The sequence below is a fragment of the Mirounga leonina genome, unplaced genomic scaffold, assembly GCF_011800145.1.
Source record: "Mirounga leonina isolate KUSES-001 unplaced genomic scaffold, KU_Mleo_1.0 Mir_91, whole genome shotgun sequence".
Lineage (NCBI taxonomy): Eukaryota > Metazoa > Chordata > Mammalia > Carnivora > Phocidae > Mirounga > Mirounga leonina.
Genome location: NW_023270839.1, coordinates 8,286,261 through 8,312,133, shown reverse-complemented (window position 1 = coordinate 8,312,133; position 25,873 = coordinate 8,286,261). Strand labels below are relative to the sequence as shown.

The 25,873-nt window shown below is 40.1% G+C and overlaps 2 gene segments (V, D, J or C); both read left to right on the top strand.

Annotated features, from left to right (window-relative positions):
- LOC118003664 overlaps positions 1–25,873 on the top strand; it is a 421,186-nt gene that overhangs the window by 88,195 nt on the left and 307,118 nt on the right.
- Positions 11,612–12,407, top strand: LOC118003671. The segment is given in 2 exon segments: positions 11,612–11,700; positions 11,922–12,407. Coding segments are annotated over 2 exon segments (378 nt in total).

Sequence of the window (25,873 nt, the reverse complement as noted above, 5' to 3'; positions counted from 1 at the left end):
TTGTGTTTCCACTCACAGATCTGAGCGAAACCATTTATAATTTGTGTGAATGATTATTGGCAAAGAGTGGAGCTTGTCTCTGATTATCTTCATAACCACACACACCGTTCTATTTCTTGAAGTTGAAGATCTTGACAGCTCTGAACTTAAAGCGTCTTAGGTTTGGATACTCAGCCAGGACAAATGGAGAAGACCCTGGGGTATGCATCTTGTGGCTTCGCCTTGGATGTGGGCCCGAAGCTGTCAAAGACCTTCCCAACAGGCTAAGGGATGTAACACAGTCATGCTCTTGGGATCATCCAGGGTTCCTTGCAAGAAGGGTATAAAAAGGGTGTAAATTCTATGGTGAGATTAAACTTAGATGCTTATGCTGCCTTGCCAATCAACAGGGAGCTGAGTTCTTGAGCCCTGCATGTCAAAGCAGGGAGAGAGAGGTTGAAGGTGCTATTCCTCTTTCTTTGTATGTTTCATAGGTATAAGCAGAATCCTAGGAAGGATGGCCAATATCCTGCTTGTAATAAACTTAAATTGGGATGAAAAAGAAGAGAGAAACTAAGAGCTCCCCTTACTAATAAGGAGATTCAGCGCTTCCTGCACACCTCAGTCTTCCAGACTCTGTGGTTTGTGTTCTCTGGGCACCTGCAGCCTGTCCCCCATCCTGCTACTGGGGTTGCCCAGTGTTGAGGCAGCAAACTTGTCTTCAACAGGTGTTTTGGAGAAGCAACCCCGGTGAATCAAATATTTTTGAGTCTGAAAAAATTATCTCAAAATGCAAATATATACATTTGATAATGTAGCTATCTATGCCTTAATATGAGGTTTGTCAACCTCTCTTCCTCTGCATCAACCATGTCAGTAACTCAGTCTATCCTCTCATTTTTTGACATTATATAATGTGACACTCTAGACCCAATCAGGCCTACACACTGAGTTACAACTATGGTTTTCATAGTTTCCTATCTCCTAAATGTTGGTTATATTTTTTTTAAAGATTTATTTATTTATTTATTTATTTGAGACAGAGAGAATGAGAGAGAGAGAGAGAGCACATGAGAGGGGGGAGGGTCAGAGGGAGAAGCAGACTCCCTGCCGAGCAGGGAGCCCGATGCGGGACTCGATCCCGGGACTCCAGGGTCATGACCTGAGCCGAAGGCAGTCGCTCAACCGACTGAGCCACCCAGGCGCCCTCCTAAATGTTGGTTATATTAACTGATTTCCCATCCTTGCATGAATGGGGTCTACAATGTGAGTATTTTACTTTAAGATTTATTTATTTATCTTAGAGACAGCATGAGCTGAAGGGGCAGAGGGAGGGAGTATCTGAAGCAGACTCTGCTGAGCAGAGCCTGACACAGGGCTGGATCTCATACCCTTGAGATCACGACCTGAGCGGAAACCAAGAGTCAGCCACTTAACCAACTGCGCCACCCAGGTGCCGCGTGAGTATTTTACTTTTGCTCTAGTTTCTTCCATATCTACATGGACGTTTCTTTCTTTGCCCCACCTCACCATTTCCCTTTTCTGCCTCTCTGTGGTACCCTAAAAGGAGGAGGCAAGAGGAAACTGACTTTGACTCTTGTCCATCCATCCCTAATCGGCGATCTTAGACAGGCTTCCTCCTCTATTCTGAAAGGACAATTTCACCTACCTTACCTCTCACAGGCTTGTTCTAAAATATCTTCTAAAATGAAGATGTCCATTGATAACTAATAAGAAACTCATAAAGAATTATATAAATGATGGGATGAGCCTCATTGTGTGGATGAAGTAAAAAGTACACTATTTCTGAAATGGATTGGATACTAAATTGCAATCTGGTGGGGGGGGTGAATTGCTAAAAATGTACAGTTATTCATATAAAACAGAGTTAGAGAGAGTGCTGTTGATGCATCAACTAGGAACACAAGCCAGTTAATTAACTGATAGCACCTGTGAACATCCAAAGGCACTAAACCCTAGACTGCAAAATGAAGCTCTAGCTCTTTGCACAGAAGCCATCTTCAGAATTGTAGCTGACTTGAATAAATTGGGTAAGATATGAGGTGTTTTTCTTGGAAAGAGAAGATGCAATCTCAGTCTTGGATAGAAAAGATTTCCCTAGGCAGAGATTTAGAAGATAAAAACACAAGATATCTCCAGCATCCACGTTACAGACTTAAGTTAAGGGAGTAAAAATATCAGTGGTTGAGTTGAGGAAGCGCATCAAGGATATGAATATCCACAGCTGCTTTAAGAGGAAATATATATTAGAATATTCATAAAGTTCAAGGTAGCTTCAATAGGTCAGTATATGTAGTTTTTTTTTTTTTTTTCCCTTGAATCCACCACCTTGCTTGGATGCTTATTTATTTTCCACAATGGACACAATGATCTGGGGTGGTTACTCTACCACTTCTTCATCAGAGTTGTTCAAACTTTGATCATGTGGGACTCTTGTAAAACTACAGACTATGATTCAGTAGGACCTGTAAATCTGCATTTCTAATGAACTCCCAGGTGATGCTGCTGGTCTGCTAACCCCTCATGGCAAGGTTTACACAATCTGAGAGGCAGTATTCTAAGACGGTCAAGTTTATGCTTTGTTCAGCTGCACTACCTAGATTTGAAGCCTGACTGCTATATGATCTTGGGGAGCTTAATTAATGTCTCTCTACCTCAATTTGCTCCTCGGTAAAAATGAGATTAATATTAGCTACCTCCCAGTGTTGTGAGTGGGATTAAATGAGTTGATTTATATAAAGTGTTTAGAGGAGTTGATAGCACTGCTAATTGTATATATAGTTCATCAAGTTTACCAAATCAAAGATACCTTTGTTTTGACCTACCTGGATACTTTGTATACCAGTTGATTAAAAAGGGAAGGGTGACAAATTGGATCTTATGTGCTTGTCCTACTTCTTCACATGACCCTTGTCACAGGGCAGGACACTCACACGGTCTGGGCATTTTCACTTAGGATGATTGTGACTAATGATGGTGACGTGCTCTTGGATTTTTCTGAAAAAGGACCCAGCTGGACCTTTAGCTAAGTCCTGTTGCAGAGGAATATGAGGAGTAGAAATGTGTTATATGGAATCCTCTAAATAGGCTGATTGAAACACAATCTGATTTATGTACATAATCTCAGTGCATCCTCAAGACATACACATGGAATAAGTAACGTAAGCCCCCGTTCCACTGCATGGAAGCTATTAGATGAGCGGGTCAAGGAAATTGGTGTGACCTCATGGTAAATGGCAGGGGTGCAGTATCAATCTAAGTACGTCTGACTCTAACATCAAATCTCTTCCACCAAAAGATTTTGTATTAAATTTCTTTATATTCAACATTCTATCTGTTCTGATGAGTTCTAAGCTCCCTGGAGGAATTTTATGGCACTGAAAAGAACATAGACCTGGCACCGTGAACTCTGTTTCCCTCTAGCACCCCTCATCAGCACTAGTGTCTACCCAGGGGAGGACCATATGGGCCAAAGGCTGTCCCCGTTGCATGCCTTTGAGGGACTCAGTGTTGTGGTTCGTGGTTCTTTTTAAGTTCTGAGAAATGGGGGCAATATCCCACAGGTCAACAGTTGATCTCAGCCCTTTCCTCTCTAGCTCCAGAGCACTATTTTATTTCTCTTGCTTCTCACTTAATTCTCTGTCTGTGTGTAAAGGCAAGTGGACAAGTTCCCCACAAACATATCTTTGTTGGGCTGCCTCTTTAGACCTTGAATAAAATCTCTTGGACAAAAGTCTGCCTTCTCCCCAGGTGGCTAGCCTCCTGAATAAGTTCATATTCCTTTCCGATCCAAACTCATCTCTTGAGTATTGGCCTTTTGAGCAATGGGCAGCTGAACTTGAAGTTCGGTAACAATTATACAATGAGACAGATCATTGTGTTGTTTGAGCATAACTAGTTTTTATTTTCTTTTTAATGGATGATTACAAACAGATCCATTTATAATGGGCACATGAAAGAAACATTTCTTCAACAACAGACTAAAGTTGATTGTGATTCCATTTTACTTCAGAAAATGAGCTGTTAAATGGTGTGACTTAATTCTGTCAGATATTCTGAATAATACAGCTCATAACAAAAGGATGATATAGTACTTAAAATTCAATAGCATTTGATGGAGCATAAGATGGCAGAGAAGGAGCAAAAACATTCACCTGGACAGCCTTCAAGCCAAACAAAATCTCATTATACTTGGATACAAATAGTCACATGGCCAACACCAAAGATCTGTACTAATGAGTGTGAGCAGTAGCTAAAACGACCATGATTCTATTTACTCAAGATTTTATGAGATTTGAATACATACTACATCCACATCACAATATCTATATACTTGAATCATTAGATTAATGTACACACACACTGTTACACATGCATTCAATAATTTGTTAACTATGTATTGACATTTTTCTGCTTAGTAATTGCTAGGGCCACAAAGGTGAAAAAGGCACAATCTTTTTGCCAAAGAACTTGTGGGGGAATCCAACAAATGCATTCACAATATAATGTGTTGAAGACTTTGCTGGTCATAAACCAGGGACCTAATGGCAGAGTAATGCAATAGGACATCAGAAAAGTATTCTTTTTATTTAAAGATTTTTTTTAAAGATTTTATTTATTTGACAGAGAGAGAGACAGTGAGATAGGGAACACAAGCAGGGGGAGTGGGAGAGGGAGAAGCAGGCTTCCCGCTGAGCAGGAAGCCCGATGCTGGCTTGATCCCAGGACCCTGGGACCACGACCTGAGCCGAAGGCAGACACTTAGCGACTGAGCCACCCAGGTGCCCCAGGAAAGTATTCTTAAGTTATATACAACAGGGTTGGAGCTCCTAGGTGGCTCAATCGGTTAAGTGTCTGCCTTTAGCTCGGGTCATGATCTCAGGGTCCTGGGATCAAGCCCCACATCTGGCTGGCTCCCTGCTCAGCCAGAAGTCTGCTTCTTCCTCTCCTCCCTGTTCCTGCTCTCTATCACTATCTCTGTCTTTCTCTCTCCAGTAAATAAATAAAATCTTTTTTAAAAAAGTAATATACAACAGGGTTATTCATCTTTAATTTGGCAAAAATAGATTTATGACCAGGTGCTTACACATGCCATATTGACCCAGAAAATATGCTATAGTTTCAGACACAACACAACACACACACATACATACACCTACAAGTAACAGTTACAAACACAGTACTGTTCATCATGCTTGTTGAAGATACCAGAAATTATAAGATGATATTTCCTTTATCTGCTGTTATTCTGTCTAATTTTTAAAAGGATGCATTGTCCATTTCTGAAAAAGGTCATTAGACTCTACTTAAATCTTGATTTTTGTGCATACCTAATGAAACTGGGAGAAACAGAACCATTATTGAAAGTAAATCACTTTCCTATCTCTCCACAGGAGGGTACTATTTCAAAAGGCAAAATCCTTCTCAGAGTCAAAGCAGAGTATGAGGCTGGAGGAAGGGGAGGGTGGAGGGTGAATGATTCATTTGGCTGCCACACAGAGACCTCTGCCTTTTTATCCAGATCAGAGTGGGTGGCAAGTGGTACTCTAGTTCAAAAAAGCCTCCTTCAGAAGGGGATCTTTCACAGGGAGCTAAAGTCAGTGACCAGGACCATCCTGGGACAGGAAAAAGAGATGCTCCTGAGATTCTCAGTGTTGATCCTTTGGATTCTTTTGGCATGTGAGTTTGAGAAATTCCCAGTTACATTAACTGAAAATCCAAGGGAAAATTAAAGGAAGAAAGGGAAAGAGTGAGGGAAGGAGGAGGGGGATAGGAGTGAGGAAAAATCATATCAGGCTGGGAAAGAGGCCCCAGTGCCCTTCTCCAGTGCCCACTGCTTTGGTTTTAAACAGGGGAGAGCACCCAGCAACTGGAACAGAGTCCTCGCTTTCTAAGTATCCAGGAGGGAGAAAATTTCACTGCCTACTGCAACTCCACGAGCACTTTCTCCAGCTTTCAGTGGTACAGACAGAAGCCTGGGGAAGGTCCAGTGCACTTGATGACATTATCTAAGGGAGGAGAAATGAAGAAGAACAAGAGTCTAACAACTCGGTTTGGTGAGGCAAGAAAAGACAGCTCCCTGCTCATCATTGCTGCCCAGCCTGGAGATGCCGCCATCTACCTCTGTGCAGGGCCACAGTGCTCTCAGGGCACCTGCCACCTGCACGTGAACCCTGCGGCAGGCTCTGTCACACTGTGTTCCCTGACTCCTCCTCCCACCTCTCTTGGCATGAACAGTGATAGCAATCTCAGCCTCTCCTGGAAGAATCTCTCCTGCCTTTCCAGGTATTTCCCACATACACTGGAGAACAAGATTCCTCTGTTATAAGATGAACTTCTAGAAATGCTGCTCACTATTTGAACCAGTAAGAATATAGGTCTACAGCTCCCTGGGGTAGGCAGTGGGAGAAAAGAAGGAAGTCGATATAGAGGAACAAATGGAAGATCTCAGCCAGAGTGCATCATAGTTCTGAGGAGTCATTCCATTTTCCTACAGACCAAGCCAGGCATGGTGAGTACAAGGGGACAGAAGTGAATGATTTTGAAACTTAACTCTAGTAGAGTTGATGAAATTGCTACCTCCCCAGTCTATTAAACTAGAATAAAAGACAGAAGGACAGTAAAAAATAATTAGAAGAAAGTTTTGGTACTTTTTTGGCAGAAAAATGCCTAACATGTACTCCAGTAACATCCAACTGTGATTCCAAAGCAAAATCCCCATTTGGTGGCTCTGAACTGTTTCAACATTACCTAAAATTGCCTGTTTTTACACAGGATTTGCTTGGCGATTATTAGACTTTGAATGGCAGATATCAATAACTTCAAGTTCTCAAGGCTGAAGAAGATAGGATATTTTTGGTTTTTTAAAAAAATGTTTTCTTTGAATATAGATGACACACAATGTCACATTATTTTCAGCTGTAAAACATAGTGATTCTACAAGTTTATACGTTATGCTATGATCACCACAAGTGTAACTACCTACCATGTGTCACCATACAATGCTATTAAAATATCATTGACAATACTCTCTACTATGCCTTTTATTCTTGTGCCATGCCTGTATCTCCCCCTCCCCTTCCCCTTTGTTGTCCATCCCCCACCCTCTCCCCTCTGGAAACCACCAGTTTGTTCTGAAGAAGCTAGAAGTTGACAGTTCCCTCCACCTGGCAACCCTCCCACTGGCCCACTTTTATACTTGAAGAACTCCTATTTGTCTCTAAAGCAAGATGATATAATACAAAACACATGGGTTTTGGAGTCACAAAAACCAGGTTCAATTCCTGTGTGCAATTTCCTAGCTCTGTATCCTTAGGCAAGTTCTTCATCTTCATCTAAGCTTCCCATTAACATATGAACTACTTATCTTGCTGAGCTGCTGTGAATTAAATGAGATAAAATATACAAAATTATATGAAGTCCCAGGGGCAACATACGTACTGAACAAATGCCCTATAAATATGATTCTTAATGCCTCTAAGGAAATGTTATCCCTACTGTGAAATTTTTACTGACTTCTCAAGGAGGAAAGACTTCATCTCTGCCTAATATTCTGAATCCCCACCTTAGTGGAGAAGGCAGACACTGCAAGGTGCCAACCTAATCACCATTCTCCTCTGCCTCCTTATTAACAGAACCATCAATGTTGATTTGGGCAACTATCATCCCATCACTTTAAAACAACAACAACAACAAGGGGCACGCTTAGTCATTTAAGCATTGGATGCTTGGTTTAGCTCAGGTCATGATCTCAGGTTTGTGGGATCACCCCACATCAGACTCCACACTCAGCAGGGAGTCAGTTTCTCCCTCTGCTCCTCCCCCACACTTTCATGCTTTCACATGCTCTCTCTCTCTCTCTCTCAAATAAATATCTAAATCTTTAAAAACAAACAAACAAACCCACACTATGTTTCACATTCTTTCTTACAACTAAGGGTTGCACATAGCACAGTTCTGACCAATGAGATATAATCAGAAACCTGCTAAGGGTTTCCTGTAATGTTTTTGCTGTCCTGGTATGGGACCACATTTTCTTGTCCCCCTTCCCAACTATTCTTTTCCTGCAATACAGAAGTGATAACTTTATCAGAAAGGCATCAGTCCCCTCCCCAATCCCATGTTCCTCCTTTAGATGCCATGTCAAATCCCTCCCCCAGGTGTATTTGTGCATAAATTTGAAAATTTTTAATAAACCATTATTTGTTTAAATTTTTTGTTACTTGCAGCTAAACTGTAGTAGGATTGACATAAAATGGCTCTGTGATTTTCTGGGTTCATGTGTAAGTGCAGAAAAAAAGATGTGAACAAAGCGCTGTGTTTATACAAAGAAGGCACCTGCATTTATATTGATTATATGTACTTCTTGAAGTATTAATGTTCTTATAATTTTTTATTAAGAAAAAAGCTTTCATCTTCCATGCCAAGAGGCCTCATTTAAAAATTTCCATCAATTTCTTACACTCACGGGAGACTATGGAATTCAGTTTCTCATCTGGTCTTTCAACCATAGACAATATCAATTTCCATGCAAATAATTAATAACAGTAATCTTACATTTTTGTCACTTTCAGATTCCAAAGGTTATTTTTTTGTTGTTTTTAATTCCATGTTACTCCAGTAACCTATTCCAAAGGCATCCCTGAAAGTTTTATCACATGGAACTCCTTCATTTTGAAGATTATAAGGGCAATTATAAATTAAAGCTAAAAAAAAATAAATTCTAATTCTCCCACTATAAAAGGGAAAAACACTCCCTCCCTTTTCTTAAAATATTTACTTTAGAAAACTTGTAGTCATGGATTCTTTCTCTGTCCCTTTGAGATGTATAAATCTTTTAAAAAGCTGAATAAATCTCTTGCCAGTTTTACAATCCAGGAATGTTTTTCTCACGCACCTGGAAGCCATCTCTTTGAAATGGAATCATCAAGAAGGATGGCACTCCTCTCTCCCAGTTTCTGTGGGAGGATAGGAGCCTGAACTCCACAGGCGCCTTGCTCTAAGTTGGCTTCTGTCATAAAGATATGAGAAGTTTTTCTTTCGGATAAAAGCAATTAGCCAACACTGGTGGCTACCCCAATTACTAGGTAAATTAAGGCAGAACTGTGACAAATGGCCCTATCAAGTCCTCTTACCTGAAGACTAGTTATTGTTTATGTTGAGAAAACCCTTGTAATGGGTTGTTTCTGTGGGGCTACATAAAGGGGTAAAATTTCTTTCTGTTTTTTTGCAGTCTCTTTAACAGATTGCCTGTGGTACCCTTTAGGTTCTGGCTTACTGATTCTTCAATAATAAAACTGTTTTCTTTCCTCTCTTCCTTTGTGGAGAAGTGTTTTGGACTGGCAGATTTTGTTTTTATTGCCCCAGAAGATCCGTGCCTTTCCATAATCACTGTTCTTCACTGGCTCTCTCCCTGAAAAGTGACCTGACACTATGAAAAGTGCAAAGCTTCTCACAACAGTTTACATTAGCTGTGTGAGGATCAATTTCCTCACAAGTATCTTGGAAGTAAGCACGGTACTTACAGTGTCTTCATGAGGATTAACAATGTTTTGTGAATTGCCTAGCACAATGGATTAAAAATGAAAAACTCGAGAGTAGGAACCACAGCTCGGATCAGGTACACTCAAAACTTCTTTTGTGTCCCAGGATATTCTCTGTGCAGAGAATATGGAAAGGGCTGTTCCTGCTTTCAAGGAACCCCCTCTCATGGGGAAGGAGGGCCATTTGCCCCAGCCATCATGCTTGCAAGGCCTGTGAGCTGAAGAATCCTCTGCCCTACCACCACCGTTCAGAACAATCGTTTCTTTCTTTTTTTAAATTTTATTATGTTACGTTAATCACCATACATTACATCATTAGTTTTTGATGTCAGAGCAATCATTTCTAAGAGCACGTTGGCCACACACCATGCTCTGGGAGCTTTCTGAAACATGCCGTTGATGCCAAAGGCCACACTCGGAAACCCTGGGTCGGGACTGCATCGCTGTTGATAATGTGGTGTCAGCACTAGGTTAGTCCACGAAGAACACTCGAACCTGAGAAAAGTATATTTCAGCTTTCAGGATCCATTGCTGATTGAAGAATGAAAATCCCTCAAACAGAAAGAGGGCTATTAATTTAGGCCAGGGCAGAGGAGGGAGTAGATGAGCCAGAGACTTGTTAATAACACACATGATCCTGCTTTCTTATCACCCATTTTCTTTTTATCTCCAAAAGCCAGAATGAAGCTGGAGATTAAAGCAAGACAATTCGTTTCATATTTCTGTAACTTTGGGGTTTCACGAATCCATATTTTTTAGCATCAATGACCACTATGAGATTTCATTTATTCATCTAGAAATTGTTGTTCTTCTCTAAGCCATGCCTGTACCTCATACAAGATCAGAAACTCAAGGATCAGAAAAATAAAAGCAAAGAAAGAGGCCCAGAAAGAAGAGGTGAAGCACCTACAAGCAGAAGCAGGCGGAGAAATAAAGGGTAAAAGAAAATGGCAGACGATTGTTTGAACTGAAAACTATTGTCTACATGGGTCTCTCAGCAGCAGCATCAGTAACATTTGGGGCCAGGGACTTTGGGACGAGGGGCTATTCTGTGCATCCTAGATAGTTAATAACATCCTTGGCTTCTACTAAGTAGATGCCAGTGGCAACCCTCTCCCTTCCCCAGTTGTGGCAATCAGAAATGTCTCCAGGCATTGCCAGATAGCCCCTGGGGATCAATAGTCCTGATTAAAAACTAATGATCTATATGTTAAATTGATAAAGTGGAAATTTTTAGGAGATAGATGATGGACAGAGAGAGAGATGATAGATATTTCAGGTATTATATATATTTGCCCTGAAACTTTTTGCTCTATCAGTTTAACTTATAGACTATTTAACATTCACTTCCTCAGTCCTTCTCATATATATATAATAAAATATATATGAAGTACATATATATATGTATATGAAAAAGACTGAGGAGGTAAATATTTTTCTTTCTACCATTATGATGAATTTCTTATTTCTATAGTGTTCATATGTCCTGAACTATTATTATATCATTTGACCTTAATAAATTCAACAAATAAGATACATGGAATGTAAAAAATGGAAATTGGTTATATATATTGTAATATTTATGTGTACTTATATGTAATGTATATATAATTTATATGTAATATATATATATATAACAAGTCATTCACAACTGAGAAAAGTTTCTCAGTCTGATCATGTCTCAGGTTTCAGTTTGGTCAATATCTCTTACTCATAATATATAAACTATTTCTCTATTCCTCCGCTAAACTAACATTTCCCCATTTTTCACACAAATTATTCTACATATACGCAGAGTTTAAAGAAAAAGTATTCTTAAATGCTAAGAAGACAATCCCTCTATAATCTTCAGTGCACGTGCACACACACACACACACAGTTAATGTGCACACATGCAAATACCCTACAGTGTGGGGAAGGTCCCTAAGCCACAAGTAGGTGGAGCTTCCCACTACAAAGCTGAGTAACAGTGCTTAGGAGTGGCTGCTGCCAAATCTATATCATGAAACTGATGGGTTCCAGAAACAAGTTAGCTTCAAATTCAAGGTAAAGATTTAAAGGGACTTGACCTCAAGGAGTGTCCATACAACAGAAGAGTCAAGAAACATGCAGACACAAATGGGAGTCTTGCTGGGCCTCCTGTGGATACAGATTTACTGTGAGTTAAGAACATCCCAAAGGGAACCTGAAGAAATTTCACAACAGAATTTGGGAAGAAGCAAGGGAGGAAAGGAGAAGTGGAGGAAGAGAGAGAATACCAGTCTCTTGGGCTGTGTCTTCTACCATAGGGATGGAAGCTAGGAAAAATTTCCTACACTTGGAAACAGCTAGTCATTTGTGGTGACCCTCACCCATGCCTATTTTTCTCTTTCTCAACAGGGGTAAGAGTACAGATGAAGGTGGAGCAGAGTCCTAGGGTCCTGATCCTCCAAGAGGGCAGAAATGCCTCTATGATATGCAATTATTCTATCTCCATGACCAGTGTGCAGTGGTTCCAACAAAGCCCTGAAGGACGCTTCACATCCTTGTCATACATTGCTTCTGGAACGCAGCAAAAAGGAAGACTAAAATTCACCGTCAATATCAAGGAACGTAACAGCCGCCTGTATATCGCGGACTCCCAGCCTGGGGACTCAGTCACTTATTTCTGCGCTGTGGTGGCACAGTGCTCTCCAGACACCTGCAGCCTGTACATGAAGCCGTAGCTGAAGACCTAACCCACCCCACAGAGTGGGAGCAAGGGCCCAGTATGACTCGAACTGCATTGCCTTGCATCTCCTGATTCGTGCAGAAAGCATTTCTAAATGCACCACAGCTTGACACTACAGTGCAGGTAGCTGCATGGTTCATCCTGAGATCTCTGCGGGGCTCGTGTTACTGGGTAAATACTACAGCTTGATCCACTCTCTCATATCTGATTCTCTTTCTGGACAAGAATGAGCAGTCAACTTCAATGTGGAGCAGAGCCTCCCGCTACATCTCTATGAGCAAGAAAGCACCGATCTAGTCTATATCTCTTCTGCATCCTTCTAGCTTACATCTTTCTAGCATACAACCCTGGAAAAAGCTCCATGATCCTTTTTCTAATATATTTAAATGGGCAATAAAAAGAGGAGAAAAAAACAAAGGACCACTATAAGTATGAAGGATGGGCAGAGCTTTCTGCATCCCAGACCAGAGATTCAGCCACCTACTTCCATGCAGTGGACACACAGAGCTTCCCACCTGAAGCCTGAACCCAGGTGTGTGGCTGCAGTCCCCGCACCAATCAACATGGGAGAGGTGTTTGCATGCTTTCCCTCACTTCTGACATGGTGTGGAGAAGTGCATACTTGATCAATCAAAGTGATTCCACTTTCAAAATACTTGGAAATGCTGATGAAATTCAATGTAGTGACCATCTCTGTCCTAAACTAAACCATGCCTAACATCCTAATCCCTAAATCAGGGAACCAGTGAATTAACAGATCCAGTTAGAAGATGCCTCAAACCCAGTTATAAGGCTTATGTTAAATGGGTATTTTCACCCTGAAAGCTGTTTTTTTCCCACCTTATATTATGCTCATGTATGAAGAGAAATCATAAGGAAGTCAAACCTAAGACATAAGGAAGCATCAAAGAAAGAGCAATGCTATGCTCTGTAATCCTTCTCTTGTTTTTTGTTCCAACTTCTTACAGTGCATTTAATTGTTCATTCTGTTCGCATTCAAGAGTACCTATTTATACCATTTCCCTCTCTGTTATTATTTGGAAAGCCATTGAAAAAAAGCTAATTTCCAATGACAAGTATGCTATATCATTGTGGGCAAGTGAGTCATCCTTTTTGTACCTCAGAATCCTCATCTAGGTGAGGACGTGTTTCCCACCGCCGTTACTCATACTTCCATATATTCAATCATTCAGCAAACATTTATTGAATACCTGTGAGATCCTGCATAGGGAGCTTTGACTAAATGAACAGTTCCTTTCCTCATTGAACATACAGTTTAGTGAGGAGCACATTTTTGTTATCATAAAGTTCCTGTAAACCTGGAGAACTGAATTGGGAGAGAAAAGGACGTTATGAAGACAAATAGATGTCAGTCAGAGATAGATTTCTGGAGTATGTGACACCCCAGCCTGAAACCTAACAGTTTAATAGGAGTTCATCAGGCTGAAAGATGGAAGCGGGTAGGGGAAAAGTGCTCCAGGTCAAGGAAAAGTGCAGGCGGGGTGTGTGTGTGTGTGTGTGTGTGTGTGTGTGTGTGTGTATGAAGCAAGGTAGATCATGGCAAATTTAAGTCCTAAAATATAATTTGCGGGCGCCTGGGTGGCTCAGTTGGTTAAGCGACTGCCTTCGGCTCAGGTCATGATCCTGGAGTCCCAGGATCGAGTCCTGCATCGGGCTCCCTGCTCAGCAGGGAGTCTGCTTCTCCCTCTGACCCTCCCCCCTCTCATGTGTTCTCTCTGATTCTCTCTCTCTCAAATAAATAAATAAAATCTTTAAAAAATAAAATTAAAAAAATATATAATTTGCAAATGATAAGACACGGTGCATGGATGACTCTCATGCTATTAGAGACTTAAAATAAACTAGATCCTAGAAATGAGTTGTCTGTATATTAGAAGACAGTAAGGTGAAGGATATGGGGAGCACTCAGCATGCCTACATACTCATAGAGCCCGGACAGGGATAACTGCACTGAGGACTAATAAAAAGAACTGTGAAACTAATTAATGATAAGAAACATTACTTTTCTAGAGACCCTGATTCCTTTTTAAATGCAAAAAGCATTTCTAAATAAGCTGCACAGGATATGATAAATATGATACATAAATATGATACATTTTGACTATTGAATAAAATGGACAATAGCCTTTAAAAGAGAGGAAATATGTGAGAGTGTTATCTTAAGAGAAAAAAGAACTTCTGGTTCTTGCAGTAGAGCTGATAGTGGAATTATCTTCCAACTGTAAACTAGTATAAAATTGGAAAGCATACGAAAGAAGTGTTTTCGAGGAGTGCAGACAGTGACCACTTGCAATCCTTGGGAGAAAACAAGCCTGCAAAGGGACTCGCAGGTGCACTCAGCATTTCTCTCCTGGGGGTGTTTTCTATACCTCAGCACAAGGACGTGGAGCCCCAGCGGAGAGCAGGAGCCTTGCTGGATGGCGAAAACAGAGATGAGAAGCAGCGTTGTTAATACAACTGGGATCAGTGGGAAACCAGTATTGGAGAGAAATGAGCCTCATATAATAGGACTGTGACGTCGGTACAGGGGCTTTTCTGAGCCTACACATAAACTGTGCATGCACAGAGAGAGACATTGGAAAGCCTATAGACTGATCCACTCTCGCATATCTGATAAACATGGAAACAGCATCTGAAGGTCTAAAAGCTCCAAGGCGGTTTCAGAGGTTGCGCTATGCTGGGAAGACATTGGAATTCTGGCCTTTCCAGAGCGAAGAGATCTCGCTCAACACCTTAAACTTTCAACTGAGTCACCAGAATAAGGACTGAACGCTAGGAGTAAGGGCTGTGACCTAAAACAAAACGAAACTTGAAGAAAAATATCTCTGCCCTAACAGAGATGAAAGTCAACCTCGACAGAATCTAACTGATCTGCTAGTAATTTAACAAAGTTAACATTTTTTACAGGGAGGCAAAACAATCCAGGGCTTCTGCACATTATTACCCACATTATGTAGCATACAATAAAAAAATACTAAAAATGTCACGAAGCAGGAACAAGGGTTACATAATGAATAGACGCAGACCCAAATTGATTCACATTTGGAGTTCATACACAAAGATTTCAAAATAAATATGAATATATTGTCCAGCACTTTCTCCTGTTGCTGACTCTGTTGACCAACCACTACCATCTATCTGGCAATGGACCCATGGAGATGGTAGCTTCATGGGGCAGTAGCTTCCCTAGATTCTCCATAAACTTCCCCTCAAGTGACACTTCCACAGCTAGACGTGCTTCGTTCTTAGATTGACTGGTTAAGGATTCCTTCTCTGACTATCCAACTGCTCTTAGACCTTCACTTCCCCAGCTCGTGGCACAATTGTGTAAGATCAAGTTCCCGTAATTAGCCCTTATCCCACAGCACTTATGGTAACTCTGCTTCACTGACTGTACCCTGATATCCTAGGCAAGAATATAAATGAATAGAATGAGAATCTTTTTCGTTTTTAGGAAATGTGTGTCCAGATACTGACTGGAAGAAATAATAATTAGAAACCTAGTATGTGTGCTTGCTAGAGACACCATAACAAAATAACCACTATGTTTTCCTCAGTAAGAACTCTTACATATCATGCCATGTTGTAAGGATGTAGCTGCACATTAGTCTTTCAATTTAGACCGCCAGGGGTTTAAGATCGAAGATTGTTCCATAATCATCTTTGAAACCTTAAACTGAGCACAGTGCCCCAGGTACCTCATTGAAATGAAATAAATGTTGATAAAATACATAAATAAATGAATGAATCAGAGAACATTCCTTCACTAGAAAGTTTGAATTACATGGGTTTAAACTATATAATAGGAAACACGGACAACTTATCAGATTGGCCTGAACTGGATAGTTAGTGTGACTTCCCGGAATGTTAGTTTCATTATTATTCAAATACAATTTTAAAGTGTTTCCTCCCAATGCATTGAAAAGTATTTTATTTTGTGTTCTGTGTCTTTGCTCAAATCAATTCCAAAAAATTATTTTGAGATTTATCATTAGCTGCAATCATTAGTCGCCCTACTGATTAAACATTGAAAGCACAGTAGATTCTTCTTGCCTCTTCCACTGGATTCAGCTGGGGAGACATACACTCGATAAAGACCAAGAGTGAAGGCAAACAAACACATTGCCTTTTGGCCTCTTCTGGTGCCTTTCAAGTTTATGGCTTCATGCTATTTATAAACTTTACAGGATTATGTAATGTTTTCTCATTTGACAAATGAGATTTGACAAAATGACCACAGCTAAGTTCTAAGAGAGACAATCCAACGCAGAGGATGATTTAATACAGAAGATAAATTTTGTTGTGTTGATTTGTGTTTTTAAGAGAAGTGTCCAGAATTTTTAACAGCATTAATTGCCTTTGGCATTTATTGACTCAGAGCAAATATGGACACCTCTGAAGAGCATGTTAGAATGCAATTACATTAAAGGCTAAGCTGTCAACTCCCTGTGTTCTAAATCTGTAACCGTGGTAAAGACAACATCATACCCTGTGTTCTCCCAAAACACCACCACTCTCTTATTTTAACATGTTTATGGTGCAGAGATTGCAAATTAATCTTTAGGAAACACAGAAGTGCATTTTCAGAATTTTTCTACACGAGGACTAAAGGGGGCAGTGTTTCCTTTCATAAAGATAAACAGCTGAAAACAAGGCTGCTCACACGAGAAATAGAAGGCCACGGGAGGAAATGAATGAAGTGCAGGAAGTTGAAGTCAGGTTTATGGCTGCTTGGGCAGAAGAGAAGACAACCTGAGTCCACAGGAGAAATGGACAAGCTCCTGGGGGCATTGCTGTTGATTCTGTGGCTTCAGCCAGACTGTGAGTTCTGGGTAGGAGGTCAGAATATAATAGAAAACCTCCACAAGGCACCACAAGGCTGGGAGATGGGATAATTGGGAAGTTGTGTTTTATTTTGTTTTGTGTTCTGGCTCATGATGTTTTTCTGTGGGGACTTTAAGAATAAAATTTAAAATCTGTTATTCTCTTTCCTAACAGGGGTAAATAGTCAACAGAAGGGTGACCAGCAACAGGTCAAGCAGACTCCATCCCTGACTGTGCAAGAAGGAAAAATTTCTATTCTGAACTGTGACTACAATAATGATTTATTTGATTACTTCCTATGGTATAAAAAATATCCTGCTAAAAGTCCTGAATTCCTGATATCAATACTCTCAGTTACGGATAAAAATGAAGATGGAAGATTCACAGTCCTCCTCAACAAAAGTGCCAAACGCCTGTCCCTGCACATTGCAGGCTCCCAGCCTGGAGACTCAGCCTTGTACGTCTGTGCAGCAAGTGCACAATGCTCTCCAGGCACCTGCAGCCTATACCCCAACCTGCAGCTGGGTCCTTGCCTCTTTGGGGTCTCTACTGGGAGGCACATACTTGCTTCCATTTACACACAGCAGTAAGAGAGGGTGTGCTTTAAAGTAGGTGAGTAGGATGAGCTTTAAGGAAGACTAGATACATAGCAAGTCTTACAAATGAGTTAAGGACGTTCCTTGGGTTTTTAAGTTGTCAAAAAGTCTAATCATTCTCCTTTTTTGCTTTCAGAGAGAGGGTACTGTTTAGCTAAAGCATGCTTTGATCCCACTAGATCCTGGAATGAAGATACTGTTTCCCCTGTATCTTAGGGGAAAAGATACATTTGATATGGGGAAACCAGGGTCCTACTGCAAGTTCTCCCAGTGAATGTTTGTGTGCCTTTAAGTACTAGCAATTATGTACTTCATTTTTGTGTCAAATGAACAAAATAATCCCTAATCATCACTTCTGGATAATTGTACCTTTACATTAAATGCATTTGAGGATGTACATGTTATAAGTCATAGTCATTTATTTGTTTCATCACTCACAAGATACTTACAGGCATTGCTTCAGTAAGTCACTTACTGTGCTTTCTTTTCCCAAGGAAGACATTGAACTATTTGACACACTGTCCATCAGTAGTGTCTGCTGAAGGTGCTGCCCTGTGGATCATAATAATAAATACAGGCATGTCATGAAGTTGTCAGCTGCAAGGATTTTGTTTTGGGTAGCCATCCTAATTCCCAGATGAGATGGATACATCACATTTGAGCATTTAGGATGCAGTTCAAAGTGTGAAGAGCCAGACCAAAATCATTCGGGTTTTTTTTTTTTTAAGATTTTATTTATTTATTTGTCAGAGAAGAGAGCACAAGCAAGGGGAGCGGCAGGCAGAAAAGGCAGAGGGAGAAGCAGGTTCCCGCTGAGCAAGGAGCCTGATGCAGGGCTTGATCCCGGGACCCTGGAATCATGACCTGAGCCGAAGGCAGACACTAAACAGATTGAGCCACACAGGCATCCCAAAGGTCACTCTAAGAACTTAGAAGATGTAAGAAATATCCCAAATGTTTATTAATCAGGAGTCTCCAGTAGGTTGTCAGTTAATCAAAAGTTTGCAGCTTCAGACTTAAGTGATCTAAATGGCCCAAGTTATTTACCTGGGATTCCCCTTTCTGACAAATAAGTGATAATGAAATGAGCATCATAGCTAATAAAAAATATCCTGATGTTTTATATTCTAACTTCCCCACTGTCGATTTGTATGACCTTGGCAATTTTATTAATCACTCAGTTTCCTGTGAAATACAGGTTAGAACTAGATGATACTACTTCCTTGCAACCCAATGAGTATATGATTCCACTCACCTCAAAAGTTTCCTGACCACTGGTTTTATGCTTTTCACTTATGTGATGAATAGAAGGAAGTTAGTCAACCTGAATTTCTACGAAAAAATTTTTTTCTTCATGTCTTGAATTCTCAATTCCTTAAATGTAGAATTTCAAGCTGAAAAGAGAAAAAAGATGCCAACTATTAGAAAGAAAAAGAGAAATAGGATGAGACACCCATGGCTCTCTTGAGAAAACAAGAGATTACTTATGTACATAATGTATGTGTAGTGTAGTGTGTGTATGTGTGTGTGTGTGTGTGTGTGGTAATATTTGCCAAGGAACTTTCTCCTGATTCTTCTGGAGAATAACTGAACAACTTTTTCAGGAGGAAAGTGGCTATCCTAAACATATCTAATGGCTCAACTTTGTCTATGCAAGTATGAGCAGGATGTGGTCTTACAACATTTCCCTACCAACCTATTTTGAGACAGCTGCAGTGTTCATCTCCACCAATTCTAGGTGGAGATTTACACAAAACTGAATAGGACTGAAGATCCCAGGCTCAGAGCAGGAGATGATTTTCCTAGAGACAGAGATGCCAACATGACTCTTCTCAACATGTTATAGGAACTGATGGCCTCTGTCTTCCCTGGTAGGAACAGTTGCAGATAGTGAAGCTGAGGATGGTCTAGGATCGAGGGGAGATTGTGGGAAGAGGGCAGGGGGATAAACAATGGCTAATTATGACAGACACTCTCGGGGAGAAAAAAGGGAAGGAGAAATGAACCAGATTTTTTATTCCTTTTGCTTTGACTGAAGATTTAACTCATGCCCTAGTAGATCAGTTCAGCGGATCAGTCTTGTTATTTTTTTCTGTCTACAGGATCTAACATGTCCAAAAAGATCATTCCATCTCAACCAACAACATCAAGGCAGGAGGGCAAGATTGTGAAACTGGACTGTTCATATGATGCCGGGGTTGTATATTATGTGTTATATTGGTACAAAAGGCCTCCCAGAGGGGAGATGATTTTCCTCATTTCCCAGCACACAGATACAGAAACCAATGCAATGCAGGGTCAATATTTTGTGAATTTCCAGAAAGCAGCTAAAACTATCAGGCTCATCGTATCACTATCACATCTGGAAGACTGCAACATATTTCTCTTGTCTCAGAGAGGGCCTTACAAAAAGCCCAGAACTCAACCTGAGACAAATTGCCTCTTCCCATATTCTCAAGGAAGCCTCAAACCTTACCCAGACATTTGTTAGCAGCTGGTGATTAAAGTGTGTAAGATAAGATCTAGAAAGGAAGTTGTTGAATTCATTCCAGGAAGCACTCCTTCACAGCTGGCTTGGGGACCACTCAGAACCATTTGCAAAAGTCATACTCTTCAGATATCATCCTATTTCTTATTTTTTCCCATGGAGTATGTCATTTAAAAAAAAATCAGCATATGAAGGACAGTATTTTAAAATTATACTTGATTACTGCAGATTTTATACCTGCTCAACTCAATCTTCTGGGACAGATAGTTCTTTCTGGGTTCCTGGACCAAATTCCAATGTGGTGGTGGGGGGAAGAGGCTTCCCACAACACCAAGCAATTCTCCAGACACTAGCTGGGTGTCCTACCGCTCGACTCAATTCTGACACCGTCTATCTGGAGATAGATCCCACTGGTTGAGGACTCAGTCCCACAACAATGCTCCCCCCACTTCAGATGCCAGTTGAAAGCCCAAGTTGTTACTTGTACTTCTGACACACTGGTTACGTGGTGGAGGTACCAATGACCCCCTCCAACTCAGGATGCCAATCACAAGCCCAGGTTATTACCTGTACTTCTGACCAACTTACTATAGATGTGAGGCTCCAACAACACCTTCCTTAGACTTCTGATGCCAGGTGCAAATCCAGGTTGCTATCTGTACTTCTGACAGGCTGGCCATATATCAGAAGGTCCCATGACCCCGTCCTCAGGTCCAATTAATTTGCCAGAGTGGTTCACAGAACTCAAAGAGACATTTTACTTACTAGATTACTGTTTATTATAAAAGGATGTAAGGAATTCAGGAACAGCCAGACGGGAGAGTTGCATCAGGCAAAGTATAGGGAAAGAGTGAGGAGCTTCCATTCTCTCTGAGAGCACCACTCTCCCAACACCTCCCTGTAGTCACCAAACCAGAAGATCTCTGAACCCTGTCCTTCTGGTTTTTTATGGAGGCTTCATTACTTAGCCATGATTGATTAAATCACTGGCCATTGGCAATTGATTCAACCTCCAGCCCTTCTCCTCTCCCTGGGTGGATACTGAGAGTTCCAATAGAATCACATGGTTGGTTCCCCAGCAACAGCCCCCACCCTTAGGTTGCCTAAGGGCTTTCCAAATGTCACATCATTAACATAAAAGATACCTTCATTGCTCTTATCACAGAAACTCCAAGGACTTTAGGAGCTCTGTGCCACAAATGGGGTTAAAGACAAAATACGTATTTCTTACTATAAATCACGAAAGACACTAGGGAAAAGTAAGCACACAAAATAGAAATTTATTTGCTGGGATGCCTAAAGACTGACCAGAGAAATGGAACCTCAGCTGAGATTATAGACAGAATTATATCACACAATGAAGTAGAGTAACCTGTTCTGGACCACTTTTTCTTTTCTTTTTCTTTCTTTCTTTTTTTTTGGGGGGGGGACCACTTTTTCTTATCTCCTTGGCCACATTTCACTCTAATTCTTGCCAACTCCAGCTTGGCTTACCAAGCCCTTTGATTCTCATGCTCCCTGAGCTGGGTTTATTTATTGGAGTCCCCCTACAGTCCCATGCCCATCACAAGCTTTAATTTAATCATGACAGAGAAAGGATGAATATGATGAGGCGTTGCTACAGACACTGGAGCCTGAAGTTGATCTCGTAGCCACCTGACTTGTTCATGGGAAACAAGAAATGAGACCATGGCTTCGAAACCAAGTGTTTTTTTAATTCAGATGCCTACTTCCCAATTGTTTTGGTCAAGTCCACAGCTCAGAATGTTTTCCTGCCCCTCTACCTTAACCAAAGGTAATGGGCTTTTCCCTTGACTACTCACTCTGTTGCATGGTGGTGTTTGGCTACCACAGGAAGGGGAGGCACGAATCCTGAGAAAATCCCACATCCAAGATCCAGGTACATGGATCAGTCTAAATTGACACTGAATCAAGAGAACAAAGTCTACCTACCCACACAGTAAGCCTAGCAAGCTCTGAATAACCAACAGCCATCTGTTGTTGGAGGAGGAGCAAGGGCAAGTAGAGAGAGATCTCACTGCTGCAGGAATTCAGGGACAGCTCCAAGTTGAAGGTGGAGCTAAAAGTTTAAAGTGGCGTACTCTAAGAGAAAGAGATTCCTTTTTAACATAACCACAATAGTGTTATTAAATGTATATGCATTAACTATAATTCAAGAAGCTAGATTTTCAATGGCTCATGAAGCAGTAAGATTGTTTCAGGAAAACTTTGATCCTTAAGTCAGGGTAGCCTTATTGTAGAACTCTATATTTTCAGGGCTTCTACTTTCTGTTCCTAGAGATCACATGACTGGACACTCCTGTCAGAGATGTTAATTCATAAACTTTTATTCACTAGGTATCATTCTGAGGAAGCTGGTTTTTTTTTAAAAAGGATGTTTCTTATTAATATTTTTATCTGCCAAGATTTGTCATAGATGCAGACACTAAGTCCAGGGGTTTCTGGAAAGGATCCATCACAAGTCTGGGAAAGAAGAGGGTCATTCTGGTTCTCAAGTTTCCTATAGACTCTAGAAATAAAATGTAAATTCAAAAATTATCCAGTAACCCATCTTCATTGTCTCAACAGGGGCGAGTAGCCAAAAAAAGGATGTGGTGCAGAGTCCTTCAATCCTGAATGTCTGGGAGAGAAAAATGGCTGTTATCAACTACAGTCATACAGAGAAGTCTTTGAGTTATTTCCTTGGTACAGGAAGGAAGCAGAGAAAAACCCTACTCTTCTAACAGAGATTCCCCCGAATATGGGTAGAAAACAGAACAGGAGATTCACAGTACTGTTGAATAAAAAAGTTAAACGTGCTTCTTGCATATCACAGCCACCCAGCCAGGAGACTCAACCTTGGATTTCTGTGCAGCGATCACACAGAGCTCCCCAGGCACCTGCAGCCTACAGCGAGGGACCCAGTCACATTCTCTGTCCTTGAACTGGTTTGGGGTTGAAAGGCTTGCCATAATGTGTTTGTTTCCAACTTGAAATGAATGCAGAGCTCTAATTATTGTGATTATAAAAAATTCAGTTTCCAATGACTCAAGATGAGCTACTACAATTTGTACTAACTCCAATATATTCTAGAGGAGAAATGGTGGTGTTTTAAGTAGATGTGTAGATTGTAAATACCTTATTGGGGTATTTAAGGTTCTTTGATTGAAATCCTACATGTTTCATAATGTGCCAAAAGAGATCTAAAGTCTTCTGGGTGGCCAACATGGGTGGCTTTCAGTAAAAAAAAAAAAATTATATATATATACATATGTTTATATATATGTATATATATACATGTATATATATATATAGCCTTAAAAATTATTATAAAATCAACACATGCTCATTATGGATACTTTTGAGAGTATAAAAAATGTAACAGAAAAATCAAAGTCATTTAAAAATTCTGCTGCCCAATGATAAACATTTACCAAAAATATTTTTATTCCAGGGGGTCTGCATGTGCCTTCATATCAATTTAACATTTAAAACATACTTTTCTTCTTAAAGATTTTATTTATTTATTTATTTATTTGAGAGAGAGACATCACAAGGGGGGTGGAGGGAGCAGAGGGAGAGGAAGAAGCAGACTTCCTGCTGAGCAGGGAGCCCGACATGGGGCTCCACACTGGGGCTCCACTCAGGGCTCAATCCCAGGACCCAAAGATCATGACCTGAGCCGAAGGCAGACACTTTACCAACTGAGCCACCCAGGCACCCCTAAAATATACTTTTCATGTAACATTTATGTCCATTCTCCTTTGTACAATTCATCTTCAAAATATTGGGTGCTTGGTTATAAAAGACATAATTCAAGTAACAATCAGAGGAATTCCTGCAAAGCTTTTCACATTGCAACTGTTCTATATTCAACAAATATTTACTGTCTACTATGTGTCAGACACTGGTTTTGGTGCTAAAGATTGAGCACGATGAACAGAAAGGGATAACAACATTTAACACTGTTCTGCCTCTCTCCTCTGATGAATGTCTACTCACCAGAAATCACCTGGAAAGTTTTTGACTGAAGTGTACACTCAGGGTTCAATGGATTCTACTCAAGAGCTTTGAGATTTTGCCCAAACATACCACCAATCCTTTCATACCTCGTAGGTCTGTATATACATCAGCAACAGTACAAAATTTTTCAGTTTTTCCCAACGTTCCCTCGTGAAAGGAAAATAATAACTATTGCAAACAACTGATTTAAATGAGAGGGGAAGAAACCTAACCAACTCCTCCATAAGGCCAAAAAAGTAATTAATATTTATAAAGGACAGCTAAGAGTAGTGAAAATAATTGTAATACAAATTAATTTTGGATTTTTGAATAGGTAATAAAAACACAACATAGAAAATAAAAACTGTATAAAAGAAATATAATGAGGGGCGCCTGGGTGGCTCAGTTAGTTAAGCATCTGGCTTGTGATTTCGGCTCAGTCATGATCTCATGGGTCCTGGGATGGAGCCCCATGTTTGCTCTGTGCTCAATGGGGAATCTGCTTGGGATTCTCTCTCTCCCTCTCCCTCTGCCCTTCTCCCCACTCACCCTTGCTCTCTCTCTTTCTCTCAAATAAATAAATAAAAATCTTTAAATAAAACTTTTAAAAAAGGAAATATAGTATATATCTAGGAAAGTAACATTCCCTGTCACCTTAACCCCCACTATTCCCCAGCAGGCTAGGAAAACCACTGTTAAAATTAAAATTTTGCTTGCGTTATTTGTTTTTTTATCCTTAAGTTGTATGAGTTCTTTATATATTTTGGATACTCAACCCTTAGCAGGTATATGATTTCCAAATAGTTTCTCCCATTCTGGGCGTTGTCTTTTTCACTTTCTTGAGAGTATCTTTTGAAGCAGAAGAGCTTTTAATTTTGATGAAGTCTAACTTAACTATTTTCTTCTTTAGTTACTTGTGCTTTGATGTCATATTTTAAAACCATTGCCCGATTCAAGGTCACAAAGATTCACATCAATGTTTTCTTCTAAGAGTTTTAGAGTTTGAGTTTGTATGTTGAGGTCATGGATCCATTTCAAGTTAATTTTTTAATATAGTGGGAGGCAGAGATACAATTTCATTCGGTTGCATATGGATAACAAGACAGTTGGAGTCCCTAACCAAAAGAATGCTGAGTAGCTATACCGATATCAGATGAAGTAGACATTAAACCAGGAATTATTACTAGAGATACAGAGCAACACTTCAAAATGATTAAGTACACAATCTACCAGGAAGATAGAACAATTCTACTTTTGTTCGCACCTAATAGCATGACTTCAAAATATATCAAACAGAAATCAGTAGAATTAAACTAGTAGAATTTGTTGATTTAAAAAATCAATAAACAAATATACAACTGCAGTGGCAGGCATTAACACACATCTCTTAGTAGAAATGTTGAGAAAATACGACCAACACAATTAATATTCTTTACCTAATTTACATGTATAGAACACCTTAACCCCCACCAACAGAATATATATTCATTCAAATGTACACAGAATATTTATCAAAGTTGACTATATTCTGGATCTTAAAGCAAGACTTAATTGCAAAGGATTTAAATCATTCAGAATATAGTCTTTTATCACAATGGTATTAAGTGAGAATTCAATAACAAAAATGATGCAATAAATCATTCAGAATATAGTCTTTTATCACAATGGTATTAAGTGAGAATTCAATAAC